The following is a 12816-nucleotide window of genomic DNA, read 5'->3' on the forward strand; positions in this document are numbered from 1 at the left end:
GGCAAAACAGATTTCTGATCTCGTGCATAGCATACATTAGCATAGCAAGCATAAGGCTCGCTTTATTTCCTTTATCTCCTTTGATGTCTACAGAGACATATCTTTAGATAAAGTTACTCCATCCTGAAAAGGTAAGAAACCTTTCTTGGAGTTTTGCATGCTTAAAACGAGCAAGGATTTTTCGATGTATCAAGCTTGGGATAAGTAAAATATATTTTTCTTTCGATCCCTTATTATTTTGATCTCAAAAATATATACATTCTCCCAAGTCCTTTATATCGAATTATTTGGACAACCATACCCTTACTTCTGACAACATTTTGATATTGTTTCCAACTACCAAAAATGTTATCTACGTATAGTACAAGAAATATCACCACGCTTCCATCACACCTTTTGTATACACAAGACTTATTCAGTTACTAAATAAATCCATAGATCTGGATTACTTTGATAAACCGGATGTTCCAAGACCTTGAAGCTTTGCCTCAGTCCATAGACTGATTGAGCTTACACAAGATGCTCTTAGCTCTTTGCAATGAACCCTTCTGGTTGCTTTATATGGATGCTTTCTTCAAAACTTCCATTAAGGAATGCTGTCTTGACATCCTCTTGCCAAATAGATAAAAGAATCAGGATAGACTTAAGCATGACTACCAGTGAAAAAGTTTCCTTTTTCATCAAGCCTTGCTTTGAAAGTTACTACCTTCCTGTCTATCCCTCTTTTCCTATTATAGACCTTTTTACATCCAACGACTTTTACACCATTTGGTGATTCTACAAGCTTCCAGATTTTATTAGAATACATATATTCTAATTCTTTTATTCATTACTCTTTGCCAAGATGTCGATCTTTATCTTGGAGTGCTTCATCATATGATCGGAGATCAGGTCATGTCCTCCGGGATCGAGTCCAAAACTCTCCCAAAACATGAACCCATTTAGGTTGCATAACAACCTCCCACTACAACAAGACACTTTCTCGTAATTGTGTATCAATTTGTGATACGTGTTGCAGCTTCTTGTGGTATCTCATCTTGTACAGTTGGTACTAGGTTAGACATGTCATTTATTATTTCCTTAAGAACAAATTTACTTATGAGCACGTGGTTCATTATATAGTCCTTTTCTAAAAAATCAGTCATTGATGCTAACAATGACCTTCTGATTTTTAAGACTATAAACCTACTTTTGTTTATCTAGGATAACTTACAAACAAGTGAACTCCTATCCAACTTATCATTGTCTCTCTTTAACATATGTGCTGGATTACCCGAATCCGAATATGCTTCAAAATAGGTTTTCACCTATTCAGCAATTCTATATGAGTAGAGAGTTCTAACTTGGAAGGTACTATGTTTACTTTCGTTATCAGAGTTTATCCTTAAAACAAATTTGGTAATTTTCTGAATAACTCATCATCTATCTAATTATTTCATAAGAGTCCTTTACCTTCTTTCTACTATACCATTCTGTTGGGGTGTACCAGGTGCAGTTAGTTTGGATTGAATCCCTACTTCTGATAAATGACTCCTAAATTCTCCCAAGAGGTTCTTGCCACTACGATCTTACATAGTGACTTTTTACTTTAACATTTCTCCGCATCAACCTTGTACTCTTTGAACTAATCAAAGTACTTAGTATTGCGGTACATTAAGTAAATTTATTTGTATCTTGAATAGTTGTCTATAAAATAGACAAAATATTCAATACTACCTCTTGTCTGGATAGTCATAGGATCACACAAATCAGAATGAACCGATTTCAATATATCTTTGACTCCATACCCCTTGGACTTAAAAGCTTCTTGGTTATTTTCCTTCCAAGTAAGACTCGCAGGTTGAAAATATTTCCACTACCAATGAACCCAAAAGTTCATTAGCTACCAATGAATCCTACTCAAGTATAACCTAGCTTTTAGATGCCAAAGATATAATTGGTTCATTTCCGAAGGTTGCTTTCTCTTAAAATTAGAAGATGTGTTACTAATTTCCATTTATTGCATTGTGAGAGTTATTGGATTATAAATTGTCAACCATCATACCAGAATAGATAAATTACCTATTTTTCTTGATAACAACTTTGTTATCAAAATAGACACAATATCTATAATAGTTTAGAAACTGAAATCAGGTTCTTTCTAAACTTGGTACGTAAAGACAATTACTTAAAATCCATATTCTATTCTTATCAAAGGATAAGCATCTCCCACTGCAATAGCTACCACTTTTACAGTAGTGCTCATGTGGACGGTGATTTACCTTTCATTTAGTTGTCGGGTTTCCTGGAACCCTGCAATGAATTGCAGACATGATTAATGGCATCTTGTATCTACACTCCAGGTACCGGTAGATAACTCCACTAAACATGTATCAACTAATGAATAAAATACACCTCTATTGTTCTTAGTTCTAAGAGGACAGTCTACCTTAATGTCCAAATCCTATTTCCAATCAATTATTATTAGGACCACTAAGTCTATCCTAAAGTATATCAGCTAGGGATTGACCATCATCCTAAGAATCACAAAAATATTTGGTTAAGACCAACTCCTTAAAAATCCCCATGAATTTTGTATGCCACGTTAGTGTGGACGTATACAAATTCAAAGAGGAAATTTTATCATTTAATTTTATTATCTCGTCAACCTTACTTTATGACGAATAAAATTAATAGTTGGTCTATCTTTAATCAAATATTTGGTCAAGACTCTAAATTTAAAATAATATTGATTCCTCTAACAATACTATTTAAATTTACCAACACCTCAAAACACCGTGAATTTTGCATGACACGTTAGTGTGGACGTATACAAAATCAACATTTGTAAGAGGAGGGTTTTACCCATTAACTATCTTGTCAACGTAACTTTATGACAAATAAAATTATCTCAAACACCGTTAATTTTGTATGTCACGTTAGTGTGGACGTATACAAAATCAATCATTTGTAAGAGGGGTTTTAACCCTTTAATTTTATTATCTTGTCAACCTAGTTTTATGACAAATTAATAGTTGGTTTCATTGGTCACACAAATAATAGCAGTGACTCAGATGGGAGGATACTATTAGATGTGTCTAAGTGTATACCATTACTTGACACTAAGTCCATTAATAAGATTATGCCCTTCCGTTGGGGAAGATCACACGCTCTTAATTAACTTCCTATAGTCATCCAAAAATGGAAGTCTGTTCTAGTGATCCACAAACAAGCTCATCCGTTATGGAGGAAGGCACTCAGAGCCAACGCGCAAGCTTGTTTGCATCACTTACAAACCAGTAATGGAGACCATGGGATTTACTTAAAAATCCCTCTCCCACTTAGTTATTTATAAATGAGGAATTTTAACTATGCTAGCCTACTAAACTTGTAAACTAACATGCACACACAGCACAATATAAAAGCAATAAATAGAAAAATCTAATTTTCAACTATTATGACTTTTATCTCTGGTTGTCCTCCGTGTGTTGTCATCCCAAGCTGCTGCCATATTTGGCCACCGCCACCGGGTCTAGCTGTCGCATCCATCTTGCTCCTAGTTCCGCTGCGCCTCTGGTCCTTAGAAGGTTCCACGCTTTGCAAGATTTGATCCGCGACATAAATAGAATTTTACATTTTTGATCCTATATTCCATAAAAGGAATGTACATGTATCTAGATCAAAAATAAAATCCTAATAAAACTAAATACAGCTCCTGCTGTATTTTAATACAATCATGCACACACATATAAATGCCCTTGACATGTCCAAGGGTCCAATCACACACATAATAACTAAAAGCCATAATAGTTGGATCCTGCATCCACAAAGTTAGCACATCCTACTATTAACCTGCCTAAATTATGTATGACATGTGCATAATTAAACTAATACCAAATACAGAGGTAAAACCCTAGCTCTGATACCAATTGTTGATTGCTACTCGGAAAACCTAGAGGTTCCACTGTATAAAAATTTTGTACAAAGGTCTGAACCTTTTCCTAGCTACCATGTGTTCTTTTAAATTAAATTTTGGATCGCCTGCGGAACTTAACACGTTTGATCCAAAACTTAATCTATTTGTTCTTTAAGGTTTAGACTTGGATCTCCTGCGGAACTTAACACGTTTGATCCAAATCACCTAAGTTATTAATTCCATTAAATATTAATTTCCATAATTGGTTCCCAATACTGACGTGGCGAGGCACATGGCCTTCTTGGATATGGGAACAACCACCACCGACTAGACAAAACCTTTTATGGAAAGCTAATATTTAATTTCCTAAAATAACTTTAGGTCAACCAAAAAGAACAATCAAATCACAAGGAAAAGAAAAATAAAAGAACACAACTTCGAAAAACATATTCGAAATACTAGAATCGTAAGCCTCTTGTATTTGGTATTATTTCCAAAAATAACTAGCATGATGCGGAAAGGAAAAATTACTAGTTATACCTTCTAAAAAGACCTCTTGATCTTCTACCGTATTCCTCTTCTAACCTCGGACGTTGTGTGGGCAACGATCTTCCGAGATGAGAACCACCAAGCACCTTCTTCTTCCTTGCAAGTTTCGGCCACCACAATTCTCCAAGAGAAGTAGAGGTCCGGCCACCACCACCAAGCTCCAAGGGATGCAAGAAACAAAACCACCTTTCTCTCCTTCTTCTCCTAGCTAGAACCGGCCACCATCAAGAGCTCCAAGAGAGGTTGCCGCCGGCCATAAGAAGAAGAGAAGAGGAAGAAGCTAGGGCCACCAAGGAGGAAAAAGAGGAGAAGAATAATAGAGTTGTTGCCTGAAGGCACCTCTACCCCCTCTTTTATAATCCTTGGTCTTGACAAATAAGGAAATTTTAATAAAAATTCCTTAATTCTTTTGTCATAAAAAGAAAAATTATTTTAATTAAAAATAATTTTCTTCTTTTAATAATAATGGCCGGCCACTTTTCCCCAAAACAAGGAAAATTTAATTCACACAAGAATTAAAACTTCCTAATTTGTTTCTAGAAATTTATAAAAATTTCTCCAATAATTTTTCCCTTCATGTGATTGGTAAAAAGGAAATTTTATAAATTAAAATTCTTCTTTTAAACATGTGGATAATTTCCAAAAGGAAAGTTATCTCTAAAATTAAAATCTCTTTTCAATCTACAAATAAGGAAAGATATCAAATCTTTTCTTAATCTTTGTAGAAACTAATAAAAGAGAATATTTAATTTTAAACTCTCTTTTAAATTATTATCATGGTTAAAAGGAAAGTTTTCTTAAAAATAAAATCTCCTTTCAATCTACAAATAAGGAAATATTTCAAATCTTTTCTTAATTTCTTAATCTTTTGTAGAAAGCTTTAAAAGGAAAGATTTAATTTTTAAACTCTCTTTTAAAACTATGATATCCACATAAGAAATAATTTTTTAAAAAATCCTTTTTAATATGATGTGGCCGGTCACCTAAGCTTGGGCTCCAAGCTATTGGCCGGCCACCTTAAGGATCTTGGCCGGCCCTAAGCTTGAGTTCAAGCTAGCTTGGCCGGCCCCATTGGATGGGTAAGAAGGTGGGTATGTGGTGGGTATAAATCTCTATATACAAGAGGCTACGATAGGAACCGAGAGGAGGAATTGGTTTTGGTCTCCCGATGAAATTAAGCTTCCCGTGTTCGCCTCGAACACACAACTTAATTCCATCAATAATAATTCATTCCACTAAAGAACTATTATTGAACTACCGCACCAATCCCAAATTACATTTTGGGCTCCTTCTTATTATGAGTGTGTTAGTCTCCCTGTGTTTAAGATGTCAAATGTCCATTAATTAAGCGAGTTACTGACAACTCATTTAATTAATATCTTAGTCCAAGAGTAGTACCACTCAACCTTATTATCATGTCGGACTAAGTCCACCTGCAGGGTTTAACATGACAATCCTTATGAGCTCCTCTTGAGGACATTCTCAACCTAGATCACTAGAACACAGTTTCCTTCTATAATCAACAATACACACTATAAGTGATATCATTTCCCAACTTATCGGGCTTATTGATTCATCGAACTAAATCTCACCCATTGATAAATTAAAGAAATAAATATCAAATATATGTGCTTGTTATTATATTAGGATTAAGAGCGCACACTTCCATAATAACTGAGGTCTTTGTTTCTTTATAAAGTCAGTATAAAAGAAACGACCTCTAATGGTCCTACTCAATACACTCTAAGTGTACTAGTGTAATTATATAGTTAAGATAAACTAATACCTAATTACACTACGACCTTCCAATGGTTTGTTCCTTTCCATTATGGTCGTGAGTTACTGTTTATAATTTATAAGGTACTGATAACATGATCCTCTGTGTGTGACACCACACATCATGTTATCTACAATATAAATTAATTGAACAACTACATTTATCATAAATGTAGACATTTGACCAATGTGATTCTTATTTCTAAATAAATGTTTATACCAAAAGCTAGGCTTTTAGTATACACTCTAACATGATGATAGAAGATAAGAGAGAAAATACGATAAAAAAAAGGCAGCCCGGTGCACAAAGCTCCCGCCATGCGGGGTCCCGGAGAAAGATCCATTATACGCAGTCTTACCCTGCTTTTTGCAAGAGGTTGTTTTCGGGATTCGAACCCGTGACCTATTGGTCATATGACAACAACTTTACCGTTGCACCAAGGCTCCCCTTTAGAGAGAAAATACGATGAGAGAAAAAAAACTATGTTGAGAGAGGATGAAGAGAGAGAAAGTGTAATGAGAAAAAAATGAAGAGGGAGTGTGTGATGGGAGAGATTGAGAAGAGAGAAAGTATGCTGAGAGAGAAAGTATGATAAGAGAGAGTGTGATGAAGGAGAAAGTGTGATGAGAAAAAATAAGAAAGCGAATGTGATGAGAGATATTGAGGAGAGAGAATGTATGATAAGATAGCGTGATGAGACAAGAAGTATGTTGAGAAAAAAGGGTGAGAATATGATGAGAGAGATTGAGGAGAGAGAAAGTGTGATAAAATAGAAAGTATGATGAGAAAAAAAGGAAGAGAGTGTGATGGAAGATATTAAGTGTGATAAGAGAGAAAATGTAATGAGAAAAAAAAAAGAAAATGTACTGAGAGAGATTAAGGAGAGAGAAAGTGAGTGATAAAATGAGGAAAGCGAAAATATGATGAGAAAGAACAAGGAGAGAGAAAGTGATATGAAAGAAAAAATTAAATAAATATATTTTGATATTAAGGGAAAAAATTTTAATTTTGGGTCAAGGGTATTTTTGGAATAAGGGAATATTTTGATTGTTGAAAATAGAGTAATGACTCATTGAAGGAGGAGATATGGGAATGAGTCATTACCCAATTATAAGGATTCATTCCCTTATTTGTATTTTTCATTCCTATAATCCAAACATCAATAATGACAATCAATGATTGTTATTCTCATTCCTCACTCTTATTCACCTAAACCAAACGCCCCTTGGTTGTTGCATGCAATAAAAGGAGAAAGAAAAGAGAATTATATTTTGTTGCATGCAGAGAGAGGAAAGAGATGAGATTTACCACAACGTCGTGTCAAATTGTCCATATTAGATATCGCCCATGGTCGTCCATCTAAGATTGTGCATGGTAACATTTTTACTATTTATCCTCAAATTTTTATCTACTTTTCATTTTTTATATTTTAAACTCAAGAATGCGAAATAAAAATAAAATAATTTGGCTTTGAGGCTATCTTTTTCCCGGTGTAAATGCTGATTTTTTTTTCTATGGCAATAGATGGCCTTTAGCTTAGGATTAAGGATGTTTCTTACAATACCTTAAATTTTACTATTAAAAAAAATTTAAAGTTTATAACATAAGTAGATGGGTAGTTCCATATTTTACACGAGCTATGAGTATGCACAACGTTGTTTTTTTTTTTTCATAGATGAATATAGAATTGTAAATAAATCAAACATATCTACTTATTTAAGGTAATCATTCTTGCAAATGAATCTTTAACTAGTGATGTCTTTAACTAGCTATAAGTTAATCTTCAATTCTCTTTTCAACCATTAGTGAGTTTTGAAAAAAAAAAATAGCTATCAATGAATTTTGACACAATAGATTCACTCCAAACTTGTATCACTGTTTTCTTGACACTCTCTTTAGTTTGTAACATCGGACAAGATAGTAATTATTCTATGAATTAATGAGAGGAGAGATTGGATGAAAATTCAAGAAGAGAAAATGCCAAAAAAAAAAAAAACTCTTCGGATTTATCAGAAAATAAAAATTTATTAATCAAAGAGAGATTAATTCTCATACAACCATATATGTATTTATATAGACTCTAGACCTTAAAACTAAGAAATAAAATAAATCCTAATATATGGACTTCAATTTCAATCTAAGTAGAAAAAAGATCTTTCCAAAAAAAAGAAAATTTCTTAACTGAAATTAAAATTAATAAAACATGATGCTGTTTTAGACTAATTGTGATCCATAATTAGTAGGAATACAAAAAATACCTTAAATATCATAGAATAAAATTTACTAAAAATAGTAATAAAATCTTCAAATGCTCGGTTGAGAGTTTAAACGATAAAATTTGAGTTTAAAAATTGACGGTTAGGAATACCATGATAATAAATATAAACTTTTAAATTCTATATATGTGAGATTTGATAGAACTTGATTTTGAATCCTGAACCCTGAGTTAAAAGTTATGATTATTTAAAGTTTAGAGATTGAATTGGTCCTGCATCAATTTGACCATGTTTGACTCCCCTAATTCCAATCTAAGTTTGATCAAAAAAGTCAGAGTTTGACCATGTTTAACTCCCCTAATTCTAATCCAAGTTTGACCAAAAAAGTCATATTTACTCCAAATGTGAACCATTTTCTTCTGAGTTTGACAATGCTCAACAACTTGTGTCCCTTTTCCAATTAGACTCTTTTAACCTTGGGCAGCAGTTACAGGCGTATTACAACACGATTGTCATTACCCTAAGACAATTATCAGTAAGGATTCTCTGGTTCATAATTTACGGATCAGGAGATGGTCCACTGATGTGGACCTTTAATTTGGATAGACCCTACCTATTTAAAGATGGAATCCATCCAAATCAAAGGTCCACATCAATGGACCATTCTCTAATCCGCAAATTACGGACCAAAGGATCTACTCTCGACAATTACCGAGGTGAGGTGGACCAGGTTGTTGTGGCAGAAGCGATAGATCAGGTATGATAGCCTTGAGTAGGGAGTTATTTCTCTCTTTTATGATGCTTTCCTATAATGTACATTTTCTCATCTATAATCCAAAGGGTGACTTGAGTCCCAACGGACATAACCGAGTTTGTACAAAGTAGGAATCCTCTGGGATTTCATTCCCCTAAGGATAGACCATGGAGGAATATCTGGGATCACAAAGGATGACTTAAGTATAGAGGAGTTGGAGTTTTGTCAGATTAGATCGGTGCTCTCTCACGATTGCTGATCTTGAGTAGGACGCACCCAAAATCCCAACGTAACAAATATGTATATAAATAATGTTGCATGGTTTTTTTGGTAAATTAGATAGAAGAATAATTTATCTATTTATATCTTTCTTCTTTTTTTTATATATCTCTACCTCTATTATTTTCTAATTAATTTCACATAGAGCAACACCACGGCGACAGCTAAACAAGATCCAGCTACGATGCCTACTCCGATGCCTGCAGTAGGAAGAAAACGCTTAAAGAGGGATTTTCAGACAATTCTCAAAGAGGGAAACTTACCTTCTATCAATTCCCCAACGTTCAGATGCTCTTTTCCTGTCGGAGTGGTCTGATGAAGTTCACTTGGCCCTTAGGCATTGTCCAAAGGAAAATAAACAAAACTATAGAATTATTTCGGTAATTTACTAGGTCAACCACTTAACTCTAAGAAATATGCTTAAAACCCGCAACAAACTATTTTGATATTCCTTTTCATCCATTGCGATCTCAAATCAAAGCATTAAATTGATTTTTATTTTTACATGAATCAAACCGAATTAAGACCAAAACAAAATAAAATTTTAGTTATTCCATCAAACATTTTCATTCAAAGGTCATTGATGATCCTAAAAAAATCTTGGATTCATGTTAAATTAACATCACTGAACAGGTCCGGAGTTTTTTTAGCGCCATTAATGAAGGCCTTAAAAAGATTAATTTTGTTTTTAATTCACATCCATGTTTTTTTTTAAAGATTTGGAGTCATTTAAATCCTTCAATAACTTATGCCAAAAGTGTTCGATAGCTCTTGGTAAAAAAAATGCTGTTTTGACTAAAAAGTTATTAATTACCTTAAAAGCTCGAATTAATTTCAAATTTACATCCTTGCACTTATAGTGATCCTCTAAATCCATCCACATATTTTTTTTTCAAGTTGCCTTTCATAATTTATCATAAGTTCATTATAAGGTTAGAATAATGATACTCAATAATTAACATTATCAATAAATTCATAGACACCCTGTTTGGAAACAACTTAATGAAAGAATTGAATTGAATTAATTGAATTCGGGTAAATTCAATTCCTATATTGAATGGATTAGTGAATAATATAATTGAATTGAATTCCTTAATTTGGAATCTATTTGAATAAATTTCATTCTTATACATTTATCATTTTATCCTCATAACTAATCATTTAATAATCAAGTTAAGTATTAGAGAATAAGAAGAAGGGATCGCACAGTTAAGACAGCAGTATGAAGAAGGTGGCGCACGGGAGAAACGGTGCAAGAAGAAGTTTTCGACACAAAGAGAAACGGCGCACGGGAGAAAGGCAGGAGAAAACAAGAGAGTCGGCAGATGGAAAAAAGGGTTTTAAGTTAAAAGGACAATTAAGTAATTTTAGTTGTTCATGATAAATCCCTATCCAAATCTGACCATTTGAGGTCTGATTTACTATTCACGTTTTGAATGGAATTGGAATTGAATTCCATATCAAATCCATCTCAAAAATTTATTTCAAACTATGGAATTGAATTCCAATTACATAGGAATTTAATTCCATAGGATTCCAAACAGGGTGAGAACTATCTGATTTACAAATATCAAAACTTTAAATTTTTGAATGATATATATCCATCCGTCATTCTTAATATATTTATACCCTCATAATTGAATTTGTAATGTAAATTGAGAGTAATCATTTTTAAATTGGTATAAAAATTTAAAGACGTGCTCTCAAATTAATTTGTTGCTCTTAATTTAAACGGTCAAATTTAATTTAGTATGAAATTGACTCACCTATAGAAAAAAATAAATATTTAGGAAATACTATAAGTGATTTAAATATTATGAAAATTGGATAAGTTGATTTGGATAATAAAAAAACGTATTACGATTTTTTTCATTTTTATTTTCTAGAAAATATGAATTTCTAAAAAATAGTATTGATTTATATTTTCATGTCTATTTTTTTTTTAAAAAAAAATAGATAGTATTTTTTAAAAAAAAAATAAAGAATATTTAAAATTTATTTTCTATTTTTTTAGAATGAAAATAGAGAATGCACAAATCAAAAATAGCCTTAAGGTCGCCGGATTAATTTAAGGGAAAACATATTTCTTTAAAAAAAAAATCCAACCGAAAGGACTGAAAACGTGCGGGACTCACCTCCGGCGCAACCGCCGCCGTCGGCGAAACCGTCGCCGGTGAACCCTTCATTGCAGCTGCATCGGTACCCGGTGGTTCCGTTCCCAGACGGCAAATCTATGCGGTAACAGTTGGCGTTGGCTGCGCACCGGCAATCTCCTTGGAGCCACCACTCTACCTCGGCCGACTCGAACTCGAGCGTCGACTGGTTGAAGGCGTCCCTGCCGTACCTCAACGACGTGAACAGGAATTTGCACCGATTCGCCATCTCCGTGAAATTCTTCTTGGAGTAGAACCCCTCCGTCCGGCCGCTGGAGTAGCACCGGATGTCGTCCTCTGTACGGCCGCAGCTCGTCTGGTTGAGGCGCTTCGAGATGATTTCTGTGCCGATGCTGCACTCCTGCCCCTCGCTTCCAGTGCAGTTGCGGAGGAACAACGCGTTGCTCGCCGCCACGGACAACCTGTCGCTAAAGAGCACGGCCGCGTCTCTGATGGAGCGGTTGCAGGAGGCCGACACGTCGACGATTAAGGAGCTGGCGGTGACGTTCCGGACGAGGTACGTGCCGAGGCGGACCTCGCCGGAGGCAGAGCAGTTGAGGAGAATCTGGCATCCGGCGGAGAAGCCGAAGGGGTATAAAACGGTGGTGGATCCGCAAGTCCGGTCGCAGCGTGTTGATTCCACGGCGATGGAGGGGGAGGGGGCGGCAGCGTCGAGTAGAAGAAGGGCGAAGAGGAGGGATGGAACCATTGCAGTTCAGCTTCGAGAGAAATCAAGCAGTGAGGAAGGGCATGGCGATGAAATCAGCGGCTGCATATTAATCATTTTTTTGGGGTGATGGATGGAAGAAGAGGGCAAAAGCCCGGACTTGTGTAGATAAGGCAGAGTGGAGTCAAGCGAGCAATAATTGATTTTTTGGAATTTGGTCTCGACACGATAATAAAACCCCTTGACTAGTGTGTAGTCAACATCGAGTCAAGGGAAGAATAATTTGGAGTGTAAGAATGCTTAAAGAGGCAACCCTTCGAGCAATTTCAAAGCTAGAGAGCTTTTGTTTGTTTTCGGCTTGTCTAGTCTAGGCCTTACTTCAGCAAAATATGTCACCATTAAGTTTATTTTTCAAGGAAATAAGAAAAGATGATTGTCTAGGGCAGGATGGTCAAAGCCGCCACCTCCAACTACCATTAGAAAAGGCGTGTGAAGAGTTCTATATTAGAGATGATAATTTTATCCG

At 34.9% G+C, this 12816-nt stretch overlaps 1 protein-coding gene across 2 annotated transcripts; it reads right to left on the bottom strand.

The window, feature by feature from the left end:
* Positions 1 to 9481: 9481 nt before the first annotated feature.
* LOC122009032 (wall-associated receptor kinase-like 14) lies at positions 9482 to 12476 on the bottom strand. Of its 2 annotated transcripts, none has more exons than XM_042564988.1 (3): positions 11606 to 12476; positions 9734 to 9782; positions 9482 to 9670 (listed from the first exon to the last, which is right to left on the bottom strand). In XM_042564988.1, the coding sequence occupies exons 1-3, from the start codon at positions 12330 to 12332 to the stop codon at positions 9598 to 9600; spliced, it is 849 nt and encodes a 282-aa protein (XP_042420922.1). In that variant the 5' UTR covers positions 12333 to 12476; the 3' UTR covers positions 9482 to 9597. The 2 variants fall into 2 exon arrangements, with proteins under 2 accessions (XP_042420922.1, XP_042420921.1); XM_042564987.1 differs by having other exon boundaries at positions 9734 to 9802; positions 11606 to 12475.
* Between the last annotated feature and the right edge of the window lie 340 nt (positions 12477 to 12816).

This window comes from Zingiber officinale, chromosome 8A (assembly GCF_018446385.1).
Source record: "Zingiber officinale cultivar Zhangliang chromosome 8A, Zo_v1.1, whole genome shotgun sequence".
NCBI lineage: Eukaryota > Viridiplantae > Streptophyta > Magnoliopsida > Zingiberales > Zingiberaceae > Zingiber > Zingiber officinale.

What these genes read in the sequence shown, in the direction of transcription:
- LOC122009032 (XM_042564987.1), bottom strand. Translation starts at nt 12,332, where the DNA reads ATGGTTCCATCCCTCCTCTTCGCCCTTCTTCTACTCGACGCTGCCGCC. An exon ending in CGGCGGCGGTTGCGCCGGAG is followed by an intron (nt 9,803 to 11,605) that starts GTGAGTCCCGCA and finishes ACAATGCCTAAG; the next exon opens with GGCCAAGTGAACTTCATCAG. An exon ending in CGTTGGGGAATTGATAGAAG is followed by an intron (nt 9,671 to 9,733) that starts GTAAGTTTCCCT and finishes TTCCTACTGCAG; the next exon opens with GCATCGGAGTAGGCATCGTA.